This window comes from Pelodiscus sinensis, chromosome 1, assembly GCF_049634645.1.
Source record: "Pelodiscus sinensis isolate JC-2024 chromosome 1, ASM4963464v1, whole genome shotgun sequence".
NCBI lineage: Eukaryota > Metazoa > Chordata > Testudines > Trionychidae > Pelodiscus > Pelodiscus sinensis.
The window spans coordinates 225,301,004-225,316,669 of NC_134711.1; the positions used below are offsets into that span (position 1 = coordinate 225,301,004).

At 40.6% G+C, this 15,666-nt stretch overlaps 1 protein-coding gene across 2 annotated transcripts in view; it reads left to right on the forward strand.

The window, feature by feature from the left end:
• Nucleotides 1-15,666, forward strand: part of SLC9A7 (solute carrier family 9 member A7) — a 124,007-nt gene that overhangs the window by 82,095 nt on the left and 26,246 nt on the right. Inside the window, exons 11-13 of one of the 2 annotated variants that reach the window (XM_075916189.1) lie at nucleotides 1,133-1,244; nucleotides 2,565-2,718; nucleotides 9,906-9,965. In XM_075916189.1, coding sequence (XP_075772304.1) covers nucleotides 1,133-1,244; nucleotides 2,565-2,718; nucleotides 9,906-9,965 — 326 coding nt within the window. The remainder of the gene's footprint in view (nucleotides 1-1,132; nucleotides 1,245-2,564; nucleotides 2,719-9,905; nucleotides 9,966-15,666) is intronic. The other variant, XM_075916197.1, reaches the window with a different exon arrangement.

Sequence of the window (15,666 nt, forward strand, 5' to 3'; positions counted from 1 at the left end):
GCTCAGGACTTGCCCACAGAGTTGCCTGATGGGGCAGAGCTGATTAAGCAGCGGCAGTGCTGTGCTGCCATGCAGTTTAGAGGGAATGTTGAGATAGAATGGTGCTGTTTAATTGTTTATTTGAACACTCAGATACTTTTCTTCACAGTGAATATAGAGAGGGAAAATGGCTACCATTTATGTCATGAAGTGACTGGAATTTTCTTTCAACCATCTCCGGTTCCTCTTCTAAAACATGATTTTGGTAACTAGAGTCACTGGATTTTTAGTAAATTAGGGAGCTTTCCTAGATGTTTTGTTGAGCATTGCCCCACCATTGGAGGCTTTTGGCCTTCCAATGGTGCCATATGCAATAATTCCTTGCTGCCTGCCTTCAATTTGTCCCCATAATTAAATCTATCTCCATTCTTCCTCTGTACCCATAGTCCATATTTTATTTTTATCAGTAAATATACGAAATCCAATGTAGATGTGTTTTCAATCTCTCTGAAGCATATTCTTTATTGAATATGTCATAACTTATATTTTTTACATTTCAGTATGAATCAAATAGCCTTTATACAGGCAGTCCCCGGGTTACATGGATCCGACTTACATCGGATCCCTACTTACAAACGGGGTGAGGCAACCCCGCACTAGCTGCTTCCCCCGCAGCAGACCAGGGAGACGCAAAGCTAGCGCGCCCCCCCCCCCCCCAGCAGACCAGGGAGACGCGGAGCGGCTTTTCTCAGCAGACACCTCAGCTTGAGAATAAAAGACTGAGGGAAGTGAGGTGTGGGAGAATAAAACTGAGCTCTGGAGAAATGTTTGGCTAGAGTTTCCCCTACAATATGTACCAGTTCCAACTTACATACAAATTCAACTTAAGAACAAACCTACAGTCCCTGTCTTGTACGTAACTCGGGGACTGCCTGTATATTCATTGTCAAACTTCTATATTGCAATAAGGTATAAATACAGTAATCAATCTAATAAAGACCTTTTTACTGTCAGTGTACGTTTATAAGTCACTTATCTTTTGCTCTAGTGTGTGGGTTGCATTAAATTTCCAGTAACATGATGATGGAGAAGGTATCAGCGATTGTGTATTTATCTTAAGACCAGTGGATCCTTAACCCCCAGCTATGATCAGATAGCGATCTTTTTGGGCAGAGCTGCACACATCTATCCTCTCTCTTTCTTCTTGAATCTGGGTAGAAGGCACAAGATCAGCTGGAACTTTCAGCACATGATGATGTTTTCAGGTAAAAGTGTTTGGTGAAGCAATAGTTATGTGTTACATAAACCTAAATAATTCTTTCATGTGAAAATTCTCCTTTTCATAATTAATGTGTAATTTCTGAGCAGGAAAAAGGCTTTTGTTTTAAAATAGTAGCAGTCAACTTAGACACTGTATAAAGATGCTATGCTATTTCCTATTCTTTAATTTCATTTCTTTACAAACAACAGATCAGAATCTGGCATGATTCTGAGAGGAGTCGGTCATTGGCCTCTGGCAGCGAGATGACCTCTGCATGGCTATGACTAACACGCTTCAAAATGTTTGTGTTTAAATTTTGCGGATAGAAAGGAGAGGGAGACTGAAATGTTTGGCAATATTTTCCCCTCAGAAAATAGCTTTCAGAATGACAGGACCAATGCTGTCAGACATATACGTGTGCAAAATCCACCTAGGGCTAGAATGAAAGAAAAGGAAGTGGAAATTCTACTAATGGAAATCTTTTTCTTCTGCTTTCCATATCTCAAGTGAGCTGCTAATGTTTGTGTTTCCTTACTAATAAAAACAAATTACTGCATATTTTTACTATTATTACAAATAAGTCCATGGCTGCCTGTCTGGGTGGGCCTTGCTGCTAGAATTTTGAAAGCCTGTAAGCTGTGTGTAGTACTTAGAAGTATGTTATTACCCAGAATTCTCCCAAGCTCACAGCTCTTTTATGGCAACACTGGTTTTAGTGTTGTGGGAACAAATTGAAAGACTTACTTGCTATTTCTGGATGCAGGGAGCTTCTTAATTTCAAAAAAATGTTTTTGCTTCAGTCAGCATGCAACTTTTTCCCACAAGCTTTTCTGGAAATATTTGTCATCTTCATACAATTATTTTTGGACTTATAATCATGTTTATGAAAATGCTGTGGCCGGTAGCTTGTTACTGCTTTGCCATTTTCAGGGCAGATATGCTCTGCCCTGAGCCATGGCATAGATTAGAGCAGTCTTGGTGCTGCTCTAACTTACGCCTGCTGACTCTGGTTTATAAAGAACTATAACCAACTGAGCATAGCTGGAACACACCCCCTGCTTAACATAACATAGTCCCTTTACCAGAGATGATAAAGGGTTTGTGCAGGACATCATAATACTGTTGTCATACATCTCACAGACCAGATGAGGTGGCATTTTCATAGTATTTGGTTATTTTAAAAAGCTGATGCAGTGGGGAGAAATAATCAGTCCCTTCTTGTATGGGTGAGGGGGTTAGACTGAACGAATTTTAGAGAATTGCCATGAAAACTGTCAGAGGAGCTTGAGAAATTCACCTGGTTCGTTCCTTTCTTTCTGTGCAGGTCTTAGGGGAGCTATGGCATTTGCTCTGGCCATCCGAGACACTGCTACTTACTCCCATCAAATGATGTTCTCAACAACTCTTCTTATCGTCTTTTTCACTGTCTGGATTATTGGTGGAGGCACAACGCCCATGTTGTCATGGCTGAACATTAGGTCAGTACACATCCAAATACCGGGCAATCTTAAAGTATTTTTTAAAAGAAAAAAACCCCCTCCACTGTGCTAGTTGCTAATACACTAAAACTATCTGTGTGATGCTTGTTAGGAATCTCTAGATTTTTAGGGGTATAGATGTATAAGCAAGGAGAATTAAACAAGAAGTTATTGCCATTGACACTGCATAGATGTATAGTATAATAGGATCCCTATGAGCCAAAACATCTGGAGCCCTGAGCTCCTTAGCAGGATGCAAGTAACATCCACTGATTTGAATAGAAATTGCTTGTATCCTACAAGGAGATAATAGGATGCTTGTATCCCAACTTCCATATCTAATGAATGAACACCATTCTCCATCTGTTGGTCCCTGATAATGATGTGATCCTGCTCCCACTGATTTCAGTGGGATTTGATTTTAATGGGAACTGGATCAGCCCCAATTAAACAGGCTGTTATGCAAACACATGTGGTATTTCCTGGACTGTTAAAACAATCAGGATCTTGCTATACTATGTGTATTCCAATTACTGTATTATAACTATAAAAACATTCAAGGGGCTGAAAAGGCTTGAAGACATGGAAAGCATTAAAGATGATGGGTATGGTATGTAATCATAAGAGTTTGGCTAAACTTCCAATATACAGATGCACTGAGGTTATATGAATATATATTTTGAAGCAACTTATGGGAATCAAAAGCCTTAGAAAATAATGGCTCCATCCAGCCTTCCACCCACCAAGCCATTGTTATACCAGGAGCATACCTGATGGATATTAGGGTTTTGGCAGCTGAAGAGAATAGGGATGTGAACAGCTAGTAAACTATCCATAAGTAAATGCTTATCGGACAGTCAAGACACTAGTCAAATAGTCGCTTCCCTCTCCCCCGCAGCCTCTATAAGAGAGTGGAAGGAGTGCTTCAAAGCAGCAGCACAATGTGGATCCTGGGGCCAGACTCTGAGGTCCCCGCAGTGTTGCCGCTTTGAAATATCGCAAGCAGCCCAGGGCCAAAAATGTTTAACCTCTCTTTTTATTTGTATCTGTGTAATTCTATAAATCTGTTCATAGCCTTCTGGTTACAGAATGCAGTATTTGACTGAGCCCTATACAGTGTTCACTGGAACTGGTGTAGTTGCGGCAGCCACGTGCAACTGAACAGGGGGCAGAAACACAAGTGGTGATCGATGGTCTCTTCTCATGATACAGTGCCAGTCACTGAGAAATAAAATGTCCCCTCTGTTATAGGAGGGCAGCAGAGGGATAAAGCTTAGCACTTTCCCAATGAAGTTCAGAAGTGGACTTAACATGTTAGTGTCATAGCCTGTGTCTCAAACAGAAGCAACCTCATGGCATAAAGGGCTCAGTTGAGGTGCAGCATAGAATGCAGGATACTGTCACTGCATTTCTTTCCATGGATGATGCCTAGCCCCCTGGCACTTATGCTCTTTAAATTAGATTGCAGGAAATAAAGCGCGAGGGTATGTCTACAGAGCAGTGTTATTTTGGAATAACTGACGCTATTTCAAAATAACAAAATGCATGTCTACACTGCAAGCCGTTATTTCGACATAATGTTGACCTGGAGGACTTCTTACTCCTACTCCTGTAAGCCTCATTTCAAAACGAGTAAGGGAAGTCGAAAGAGTGTTCTTCCTTTGACTTCTTGGGCTGTGTCTAGACCGCAGGGTTTTTTTGGAAAAACTTCACCTGCGTCTAGACTACAGCTGCGTTCTTTTGAAATTAAATCAAAAGAACGCGGCTTTTCTTTCTATGGCGGTACCCCTCATTTCACGAGGAATAATGCCTTTTTTCGAAAGTGCTCTTTTGAAAGTACTGATTGTAGTCTAGATGCTCTTTTTCGAAAGTATCTTTCGAAAAAGCCTCTTTTGAAAGAGGCTTGCGGTCTAGACGTAGCCTTGCTGTGTAGACAGCACCAAAAGCCGTACTAGACCATTTCGACATCAGCCATGCAGTTGACATAGCTGAAGTTACGTATCTTAATTCGACTTTTGCCCTGCAGTGTATATGTGCCCTGATAGGCTGAGAGTTAAGATGGGTTTAATTATATACAAGGTGCTTTAATAGAAAAGAGATTCAGGGTAAACACTGCTTTTTGTTCATTTATTAGAGTAAGTGGGAGGGGGCAACGATGCAGTTCAGGAACAATAGAAAAGGCTGGTATCCTGTGGAACTGAGTGGTTTTCCTCTAATCCTGCTACAAATGACTATTAATTGTACACCTTCATTAATAAAGGTTAATGAATCCTCACAAAACCCCTGTGAGGTAGTTGGTAGTATTCCAGCTTGAAAAGGGGAAACCATCTGCATTACACATCCTCACTACAGGGTTAGCCTGGGTGATCAGCACTAGCAGGTTGGCCTAGCCTGGATGTGAGCAGCTAGAAATGCAAAGCCCCACCTGAGTAAGTGTGTTCTCTTGGTGCTGTACTCCTCTGTGTGTGTCACCCAGACTTCTTGGGGCACATCCCATGTTCTTCGGACTGCAGATAATCTGAGCTGCTCTGTGATTCTTTCCCAGGGAATTGTGTGTAAAATTGTTTCTCCTGGGCAAGTGAGAATTGTGGGAAGGTGCTGGTGGATTACCAGCACTCATACAGTGTGGATACAGACTGAGTTACCAGCCTGAGAGAAAGTGGCACTAGTGGGCTGGCCCATATCTTCAGCTCGGCTAGCTAACCTGAGTTTAAAGCACCATTAACTTCAAACGAGAGGTTTTTGTGTGTGGATGGGGAAGGAGCATGAGACAATGCCCAAGTAAGAACTGAGTTAACTCCGTAGAGAAGAGACACTTGGGATGGGGGCAGGGCCCAAAATAATTTGCTAGTGTGTCAAAATCGATTGATAACAGTTGTGATTGGTATATAGCATTTCTGGCTTCTACTCCCATCAGTACTGCCTCCACAGATGTAAAGTTTAACCCTTTAATTTTCATTTTGCACATAAAAGTAAGATTAATGGTTGAGTAGGAAGCAATAAAAGTAGAAAGATTAAGGGCCAATCCTGTTACTTTATCTTCAACTTTAATTCATTGTGCTTGAGTATAGCTAGTGGGTTAGAAGAGAAGAGATTTTCAGAACATGATGCACTATTAATTTGTAATAGATGAACTTAAAGTGCAATTAAACAGTATGTATTTCCATTTTGTCAATCTAATAAGACAAAATGAAAATTATATTAGTTTAAACACTTCATATATTTTCATATTGTCAACCTTAAACTTCAATTTAATTCTTGAGCCGTAAGCATAGTGAGTTTATGAAAGTCCAGCTTTTACAGTCCAGAATTTTAATAAAATTCTTCCACGCTTCCATTGATTGGAAAGTTATGTCCATTTTAGATTCGACCATTGGAAACTAAATGAGTTAAATTTAAACACTAGAAATAATAATTTTTCATTCCACTCAAATGTTTTGAGTTTCTTGCATCTCACAGATGTCTTTGGAAGATTACATTTAAGTACCCGAATGGTAATGTTCTTGGAGGAGTGCATTTGTTTGGAAAATACATTTTGCTTTGATAAGTTAGTAAAAAAAATAGTTTTAAAAAATGGAGTCTACTCCCATGTGGTGATGAAAGCCAAGACAATTTTTTTTCTGCCTGAAGCAGCTAACAAACTTCAGAGAGATCTGACAAGATAATAAATCAGAAGTGTTGTCAGAGTTCCTGTTTAGAAGGTGACCGACTTAAGATTTCACTTGTACTTCTCACAGAGAAGGGGAACTTTTGCATTTATAGCTCAAAATAAGGGTCTGTCATTGTTCACTAGGAACCAGATGTTAGGGTACTGCTTCCTTTTTTCAGTGATTGCATTTTGCTTCAATAGCAACATTCAGACTGTCTTCTTCTTTTTTGGTTCAAACGAGGTGAATCGGAATAGTCATTACAAGTAGCTGTCATTGATTCATTTCAAAACATTAATTTTAATTAGTAACCCACTTTTTCTAGATTGTAAGAACTGTAAAATAGTTTGTGATAAAGATAGAAGTAAGCACTGTTCTTGCTGAGGAAGAGGCTTTCATTTCCAATACTAACTTTATAGGGTTGTTTTTGTTTTGTTTTGTTTGTTCTTTTACTTAAATGATGCATAGTGACATGCCTAGTTACTATTGAAATAGCAGGATTTTTACTGGAAGTCCTGTAGTCCATTTTATTCAGTTACAAAGATTTAAGCAATGAGAAATTGAATGATGTACAATAAATGAGAGAGAGGATCAGATACTGACCAATGAGGGGATAAAACAAAATATCCAAAAGCAAACTCCTTCAGGGAGCATGATCCAGTGCACTAAATGTGACAAGTGTCCTATGGAGGAAGTGTGATTAAAAGATGAGTTATAATCTGCATAGGGGTATGAATTGAGATTTCATAGGCAGAAATTCCATCATGTGGCATCATTTTTGTCCCCTTCCTAAGGCCTGGCTCATTCCAGTCGTCTTTTCCTCCAGGTTCTGTTTGAGTCCTACCTTTTTTTCCAGGGCTCTGTGTCTGATCTCAGCCTCTCCCAATCTTCTTCCCCAGCTACCCCACAATTTTGAGTTCCCATTGGCTACCCCTACCCTCCCATTGGCTCACGGTCTCCTTGACCAATAGGTCCTCTTCACCCCATTGTGGCCCTAATCCCTTTTTCCTTCAAGTCCAACTGTTTTGGTCTTTGCACTGCCTAGAGAGATTGGTTCCCAGCTCTCAGTTCCTGTGTTTGGTGCCACTGTAGAAGAGCAGTTAATACTGTGTGTGTTATTAGGTGGGAGGAGGGAAGGGTGCCAAAAAGCACATCCCAAGGTGCCCTCCCATCCGAGTTTAAAATCTCTATTCCAAAGCATGGAGGTACTAGAGCTTCTCAACAGAATGGTTGGAGGGATAATTTAACGTGAGTAAAAATTTTATTTTTCCCTAAACTCGTTCTGGGGAAAAAGCTCAATAAGTTTTGCTGTAATCTTCCAAAAATAGTTGGGACAGAAATAGGACATGGAAAATAGCAGCCTACTAGAGTGGCACAGTTTATAAGCAACTGAAAGAGGATCTGAGAATGGAAAGACTTAAACATCTTTAACTGTAGGTGTTGCAACCTGCACAAGATAGCTAGTGCCAGAATTAAAGTTAACTTTAGAATGTTCAACTTTGTAACCTGTAACTTTTTTAAATATATAGTTTTTATATATACATGTGTTTGTATATGAATTGTCCATATATTTTATATATATATATATATATATATATATATACACACACAATCTATCTTTAATCTATAGTTATACCATAGATATAATCAGTGCTTTTTTGTTTAAAAAAAAAAAAGTGCCGGTAGGCCAGGGGAAAAGTTGTTGAGCTCTGATTGGAGGTACCGGTACTACATCTGGAGGTGCTGGTACTGCGTACCAGGCAGTACCCTCACAAAAAAAGTTACTGGATTTAATCATATATGTATATGTGTAACCAGTCATAAATGTAGGGCTGGAAGGGACCTTGAGAGGTAAAGTCCAGGCCCTGCACTGAAGCAGGAGAAAGTACACCAAGACCATCTCTAACAGGGTTTGTCCAACCTGTTCTTAAATCTCCACTTAGTGATTCCACAACCTACTTTGGAAGTCTGCGGCAGAGCCTAACTGCCCTTAATACCTAACCTAAACCTCCCTTGCTGCAGGTTAAGCCGGTTACTACTTATCCTACCTTCAGTGGACATGGAGAACAGTTGATCACAGTTGTCTTGATAACAGCCCTTAGTATATTTGAAGACTTTTATCAGGTCCCCCATGAGTCGTCTTTTTTTCTCAGGATTGAACATGTCCAGTTTTTTAATCTTACTTCCTAGGTCAGGTTTACTATAGGGATGTTAAATTTAGATTAACTAATTGGATAGTTGATGGGATTTCCCTGCAGGGCTTCCTTTTTAAATGAGCCCTGGTAGGGCTCTTGTGCATTTCAAAAGCAGAATCGCAGTAGAAGCGGCACAAGTGAAGACTGATTCCGTCCCTGCTCACTCTTTCCCATTGTGCCTCTGCCTCTCCTGCCCCCCGCGGAGATGATGTTGCAGGAACCAGCTTTTAAGCCATCTGCCCCCAGCACCGGCTCCTGCTCGCCCATCCCTTGCTGCTTCTCTCTGATACAGGCAGCAAGCGGGGGAATCAACTAGTCGCATCACTAGTCAACTATCTGATAAGCTTATGCTTGTCAGATAGTCAACTAGTCACTTACTTCCCTAGTTTACTAAAGCTATTATTATTTTTGTAGCTATCCTTTGCACTCTATCCAGTGTGTCCACATCTTTCCTAATATGTGGTGCCCAGAACTGGGCACTATTCCAGCTGAAACCTCACTAGCTCGGTGTAGAATTGGACGATTACCGTCTTTGACTTACATATGACACTGCTTTTAATGTACCCTAGAATTATGTTAAACTTTTTTAACAACTGCATCACATTGTTGACTTGGATTCAGTTTGTGATCCACTATAACTTCCAGGTCCTTTTCAGCAATACTGTTCCCCATTTTGTAGTTCTGCATTTGATTTGGTTTTTTTTACTTCCAATATGTACTATTTTGCACTTTCACTGAATTTTACTGAATTTCATCTTGTTGAATTTAGACCAATTCTCTAATTTGTCAGTCATTTTGAATTCCCATCCTGTCCTCTAAGGTGCTTGCAACTCTTTCAGCATGGTGTCATCTGCAGACTTTATAACAATGCTATCCACTCCCTTACCAAAGCCATGAATGAAAAAGCCAAATAATACAAGACCCAAGACCGATCCTTGCAAAGCCACGCTAAATGCAGTTTGACAGTGACCCACTGATAACCTCTTTGAGTAGGGGCTTTCAGCCGGTTGGACATCCACCTGTTACATATACTTTGTTGTTATATAAAAAGTCTGTGGAAAACATGCTTGGATCCCTTTTCTTGGAGTTGATTTCTGGATGTGATTATCACCACATGGTTGTATGTAAACAAACTAAGGGATGCTATTAGTAAATGTTTGTCATACAGTGCTATCATTTTTACTTTCTATGATTTTTTGTTATCATTTTGTATTCCATTTTTATGTTGTATGTTTGTTTTCAGTTGGGTTTCTGTTGTTTTTTATTTTGAGCCAGGTAGCTTGGCCAAAGACACCGGCTCTCAAACATTTTCTGTTACTTACATTCCATTTTTGTGCTGTACCAGAGTTGGTGATCATGCTTCATCGGTGGAAGAGATAAATGAAAGCCGCTGGCTGTACTTCAGGTGACATTGGTTTCCTCAGTATAAAATTAACCTGGTGCTTGGCTTTCTTCACTTTTCTAACCCAAAGTCTGTGTTATCTTTCTAAGCTATGCCATGCTGCTGTTTTTCAAATGAGTGCATCGTTTCTGTAATTCTGAATTAGCTTAATTCATGGAGCTGAAAGGGTGTGGTTCCCACAAGCAGGCTTTACTCTTTTTTATTTTTTTCTATATTTACCCCTAAAATTTGGATAACAGATTCCTTCTATCCCACCACACACTTAGGAAAGAGAGTTAACAGGTTCTAGCTTCAGCTAACTTCTGTTATGTTGGAAGTCATGAGTTTGATCATATAATCCTTACTGCATGTGGCCTACATGACTTCCAAACGGATTACTTGCAAGAATAACATCAACTCACATAAGGGTTGCAGGACTGTCCCTTATTGGAATTCTCCCAAAGAAAGGGCTAATCAGACCTAATGTATTGAGTTCAATGGGATAGGAATCAAGATCAGTTTCCAAATGTCCATGAACTGATAGACAGGGTCTGTTGTGGGCTGCTGAAGATGTACAGAGTGTAACAAATTACATTCCTTTGGTGCATCTTTAATGAGTCCTGTGGTACCACAGGAGTTCCCAACCAATTAGTTGGTTTTTAGAGCCACAAACAGACCAACACTGAAACAAGTTGCAGTAAGAACCAGAGTAGTTAAAGTACTACCAACACTCAGAGGTTAGACTATGATAAATTCTTGCCCTCCATTTCAGGCTTTCGGAGGACTGGACTTGGGCAATATCACCATGTATTGGAGCTGCTCTGCTTATGGCCCCATGTGGAGTTTCTCAGAGTTAGGATCAACCAGGTTTTTAAAAGTGTTTCTTGCCAATTTATTTTCATGTTAATTTTCCCTTTGGGTGCATCTACATTGCACCATAACTCAAAATAAGATACGCATTCTGAGATACGCAATTTAAGCTTCTTAAGCTATTTTGAAATAGCATTGAATTATTGCCTCATTTTAATTTCAAAATAAAGCGCTATTCCAAAACATCCCTTACTCCTTGTACAATGGGGTTTACAGAGATGTCGGAATAGCGAGCCTGAAATAACGGGCTTGCTGTGAAGAAATGGGATGATAAATATTTTGGGATACTTTGGTATCCCGAAATAGCATTGCAATGTAGATGTACCCTTTGAGTTTGTTCTGGAGATTTGTGTGTGGGCAGAAGTCATGATAGTAGCACAGGGGCTGGGCCAGAGGTGGGCAAAAGGGCCTCCCCGGGCCAGATCCATTCTGCCAAGTGGGTTGATCCAGCTTGTGGAGACCCTGCCACTCTCCTTGCTCCCAGGCCAATTAGGGCCTGGAGGTCGGGGGGGAAGCACACGAAGTTTCCTCCGCCCTGGGAGGAGACGTGGTGTTTAGAAGCAAGCACATGCTAGTGGCAGGGAGGGAGGAGGCTTCACACGCTCCCCTGCCTCCAGGCCAATCAGGGTCTGGAGGCAGAGGGAGTGTGCAAAATCTCCTCCACCCTGCAAGGAGCACACGGCGCTTGGAAACACAACACGCTCCTGGCAGGGTGGGAGGAGACTTTGCGCACTCCTCTGCCCCCAAACCCTGATTGGCTTGGGGGCAAAAGAGGGAGTATGCTAAGTCTCCTCCCACCACCAGGGGCATGGGAGCCTAGGGGGAACCTGGGAAGAGGGGCAAAGGTGCTCCCCCACCTCCAGACCAATTATGGTCTGTGGGTGGGGAAGCCTAGAAGTATCCTGGCCCCGCCCCTTCTGTTTCAGGCCCTGCCCCTTCTGGTGCGGCCCAGGGCCACTTAAAAAATTTCTGATGTGGCCCACAGCAAAAAATTATTGCTCACCCCTGGGCTGGGCTCATGAACGTGTGCATGCAAAGTGGGGAAGGGCCTGCTGAACTACAGTGATGCCAGTGCTCGGCTTTAGGGTCACAGGTGGCACATCTGAGCAGTTACTATGGCACCAAGAGTGATGCTGTAATTCTAGATCCCTTCCAAACCACGTTGGTTAAGGAAATGGCAATGAAAAGGAAAGGTTGGGAGTTAAGGAACTCAGTTGGCAGATGAAAGCTCAATGATAATCCATTTACTAATTAAAACATGTCTTAAAGATTAACTGGTCATAGTCTGAAAATAGATAAATATTCTCATACGGGGCCACTTAAATTGGCTCTAAATACTGTTACTTGGTTGTGTCTGTGTAAATTCCACTGAATATTCCAAGACCAGAATGAAAATGGTGACTAAAACAGTTTGTAGTCATCTGGTTTTACGTACCAAAACAAGGAATTGATTCTGAAAGGAGAAATTCATCTTCTATTGGCCAAATCTTTGTTGCCAAAGCAAACACTGCGCCTGTTCAATCCTAGGAACCATATGTTGCAGCTATGGATTGTCAGCGTGTATAACAGAGAAAATAGTAATGTGCGCTGGGATTACACTGCCTTGCTGTTGGCTGCATTGCGGCTGACATGCCCTTCAGTTCACATTATCCAATCAGTGCCTACACCAGGGGTCAGCAACCTTTCAGAAGTGGCGTGCCGAGCCGAGATTTAACTTATTCACTTCTATTTATATACTTTTTAAAGTCAATAATAGCCCTCCTTATAGCAGCTTCATTAATAAATTAAATAAAGATGCAGCTCTTACCATTTTAGTAACACAGGATTTAAAAAAATCATTAAGATCAGAGTTTTAGATATCTGCAGCACTCCAGAAAAATTCTGTTAAAAGAATCTTTTTCTTTCTTATGTTGGGATACATGGGCTTAATTTTTGGCGCTCTCTCAGACTTCTTAAGTGAGCTCAGGTAAGCCTCCAAGGGCACATCTACACTACAGCTGGAGGTGTAAATTACAAGTTAAGGAGAAATACACACACTAGTGTTAGCTGAGCTAGTGCCCTGAGGGTAGGTCTGCACTGCAGTTAAAAACTTGCTGGTCTAAGGTGTGGAACACACACACCTCCTGGGAGCACTTAGGGGAGCTAAAGGTGCACTGAGTGTCTGAATGTAACACTGAGCTGGTTGCAATTTTTAAAGTTTTTTTTTTTCTCTTAGGGAGCCAGAAGGACTCAGTTTTGTTTTAGAAAAAAGTCTTGTCTCAAACTGTCAACATTGTCAAAATGATTCCTCTTGTGTAAAAAAAAATGTCATGCCTTTTCACTAACTTAAACTTCAGTCTTTTATAATTAGTTACACCAGTTTTTGGAGGAGTTTTTTGTAAAGGAAAAATTTCACTAACTTTTTTAGGAGACGCGGGGAATAGAAAAGATGTAGGACACTTTGAAAAAGGGGAAAAATAAAAAGAAGGGTCCATTTGGCACACTTTGAAATGAAAATGAATTCATAAGTTAATACGTTGTTTTTCCCCTCTGTGAAAATAGGTCGTCATATTTCAGTCAGTTCTGGTAACCTAGGGAAAAATCACGAGTTATGCTTTTGTTGACAATTCCCATGGCATGCATGCCTTTAGCTTTGTTTCTTAGATCTATGCCCAGATATACAGAGGTATTTGGGTGCCTAAAGAGGCAAACACATGCCTAACCTGCTTTGCACTCCAGAAAACCCCGGATGTCTAACTCCCATTAAGTCAAATGAAAATAAATGCAATTTCCATTAGGCACCTATCTGTCTCTTTAGGTGTTTATAAATCTAAGCCAATAACACCTCCTTATCTTGCTGCTCCATTTCCAGCAGAGCAGCTCCTGTTAGCAGCTGCATGAAACACAATGCCCCCTGCCAATTAGCTGAACTCCCTGCCTGCCCCAGCGGGTTGTGAGGCTCCAGTGGCAGTGCAGGCTCCCTACTGTGCCAGGTAGGGAGTAGGGGAGGACTGAGCTTCCTCCCTTGTGCCAATGAAAATCTGCTCATGAGCCACTGATGGCATGCATGCCGTGGGTTGCTGGCCCCTGGACTAAACCAATGTATGCTTGTTCATCTGGCTTTCCAGCAGGCTATTTCAGTGAAATTTCAAGATGACTGGGCTGCCACCGTTACTGAGCACCTGGTATATAAGAGCTAATCCAAGTAAGTCAGTCCAGCCCTGTACAAATTCAAAGGTCCAGGAACAAATACTGACTTTCATAGCAATTGATCTTCATAATTGCTTATGGAGCATCCAAGTAAAGGGAAACCACTTTGCTTTGAGAGACTTTTCTCCGGCATCACGTGCTTTCCTTGACCTGAACTGGAACTCTGCCTTGAACCTAAAGTGAACTAGACTATTTCATTATATTCTCAGCACTAAAATTTGATGGTGGGAATAGCAGGATTTGTTGTGAATTGTAGTTAAAGATGACTAATTATTTGGTGCTTGCTTAACCACTAATGGCCAATATCTTTGTGGGAGTAATATTGACAAAAACTAGCATTCGGATATTTAAACTTTAGAAAAGGGACTTACTTAAAGGATAGAGCTAGTCATAAAGGCTCTTAAGTCAAGCGAAGAAATAAAAATCCTTCTACTTTGCATACTTTTAATAAATATTCCATAATAGACGCCTGAGGCACACATTGCCCCCTAGACAAAAAAAAGGGGGAGGGGAATTTAGCTTGGTTAAATGTTAAGGTGCAAGAGATTATTTAAACCTCAGAGGCATCTGACAAAGAATGGAACTCTAAACTAAATAAAGCCAATAGGAAAGAATATAAATTACAGTGGGTAAAATGGGAATTATGAGGGATAAGCGAATTTGAAGAACAAGTAATCAAAGATATTAAACAAAGAGGTTTTTTTGGGGAAGACCACTTTATAATGAAGTGAGGTTGTATTGAAGTTGGGAAGTAAGGAGATAAAATACCAAAGACTTGGAGGGGCTGGTGAGTATGAACTAATAAGGAGCAAAGGAACCAATTAAAAAAGAGAAAAACATTGAATCTAAATATTTTCTTTGTATCTCTCTCCACCACAGAACTGAATAGGGAGACACATATCCTTTTTTTTAGGTAATCACATGAAGTACCGTCAGAGATAATGATCTCAAAAAGAAGAGCTGCTACAATAAATTGATAAAAAGGAAAAACTCACCAGGCCCTGTTAGTACAAGCCCAAAAATTTGAGAATGAAGTGGCTGAGATGCAAAGAAAAATAAACACTTGCCTTAAAATCAGCTACTACTGGAGGACACCAAATATTATACCTGTTAAAAAATTGCTGGAAGGTGAACCTAATCAAACCCAGGAAACCCTATTTTGGTATCCTGTAAATTGGCTAAAATAGATGGAAAAATATGATTGAAGAACAACACTAAGGTAACTATATGATAGGAAATAACCAGGTTGACTTCTACAAAAGAAAACCAACAAAAATTGAGGACTTTCTCTCCAGAAAAAAACTGCAATGAAAAGTTTTCATATGAATTTCCGTTTGGGGCAGAAATTTAAATAGTGAAAATTTGTGGCTAAAACCCAAACATTTCCATTTTGGAAATGCTGCCATGGCATTTCATGGGAGTTGTAGTTCATGTGCCTTATCTCCTCTTTGGGGTGTGTTTTTATGAGGCACAACACAAAATCTCCCTGTGTGTGGGGGAGGAAGAGAGATTTACATATCAGTTGAAAGTTCATTCCCTTTGAGTTTCATTGATGTCCTCTTTTTTTTTTTTTAAATGATAGAATAGCAATAGTGATAGCCAATCTCCCTTCTCTGTGCCATTCATTGTAACTTTATCATGTCTCTTCTGTCCACCACTGATAGGC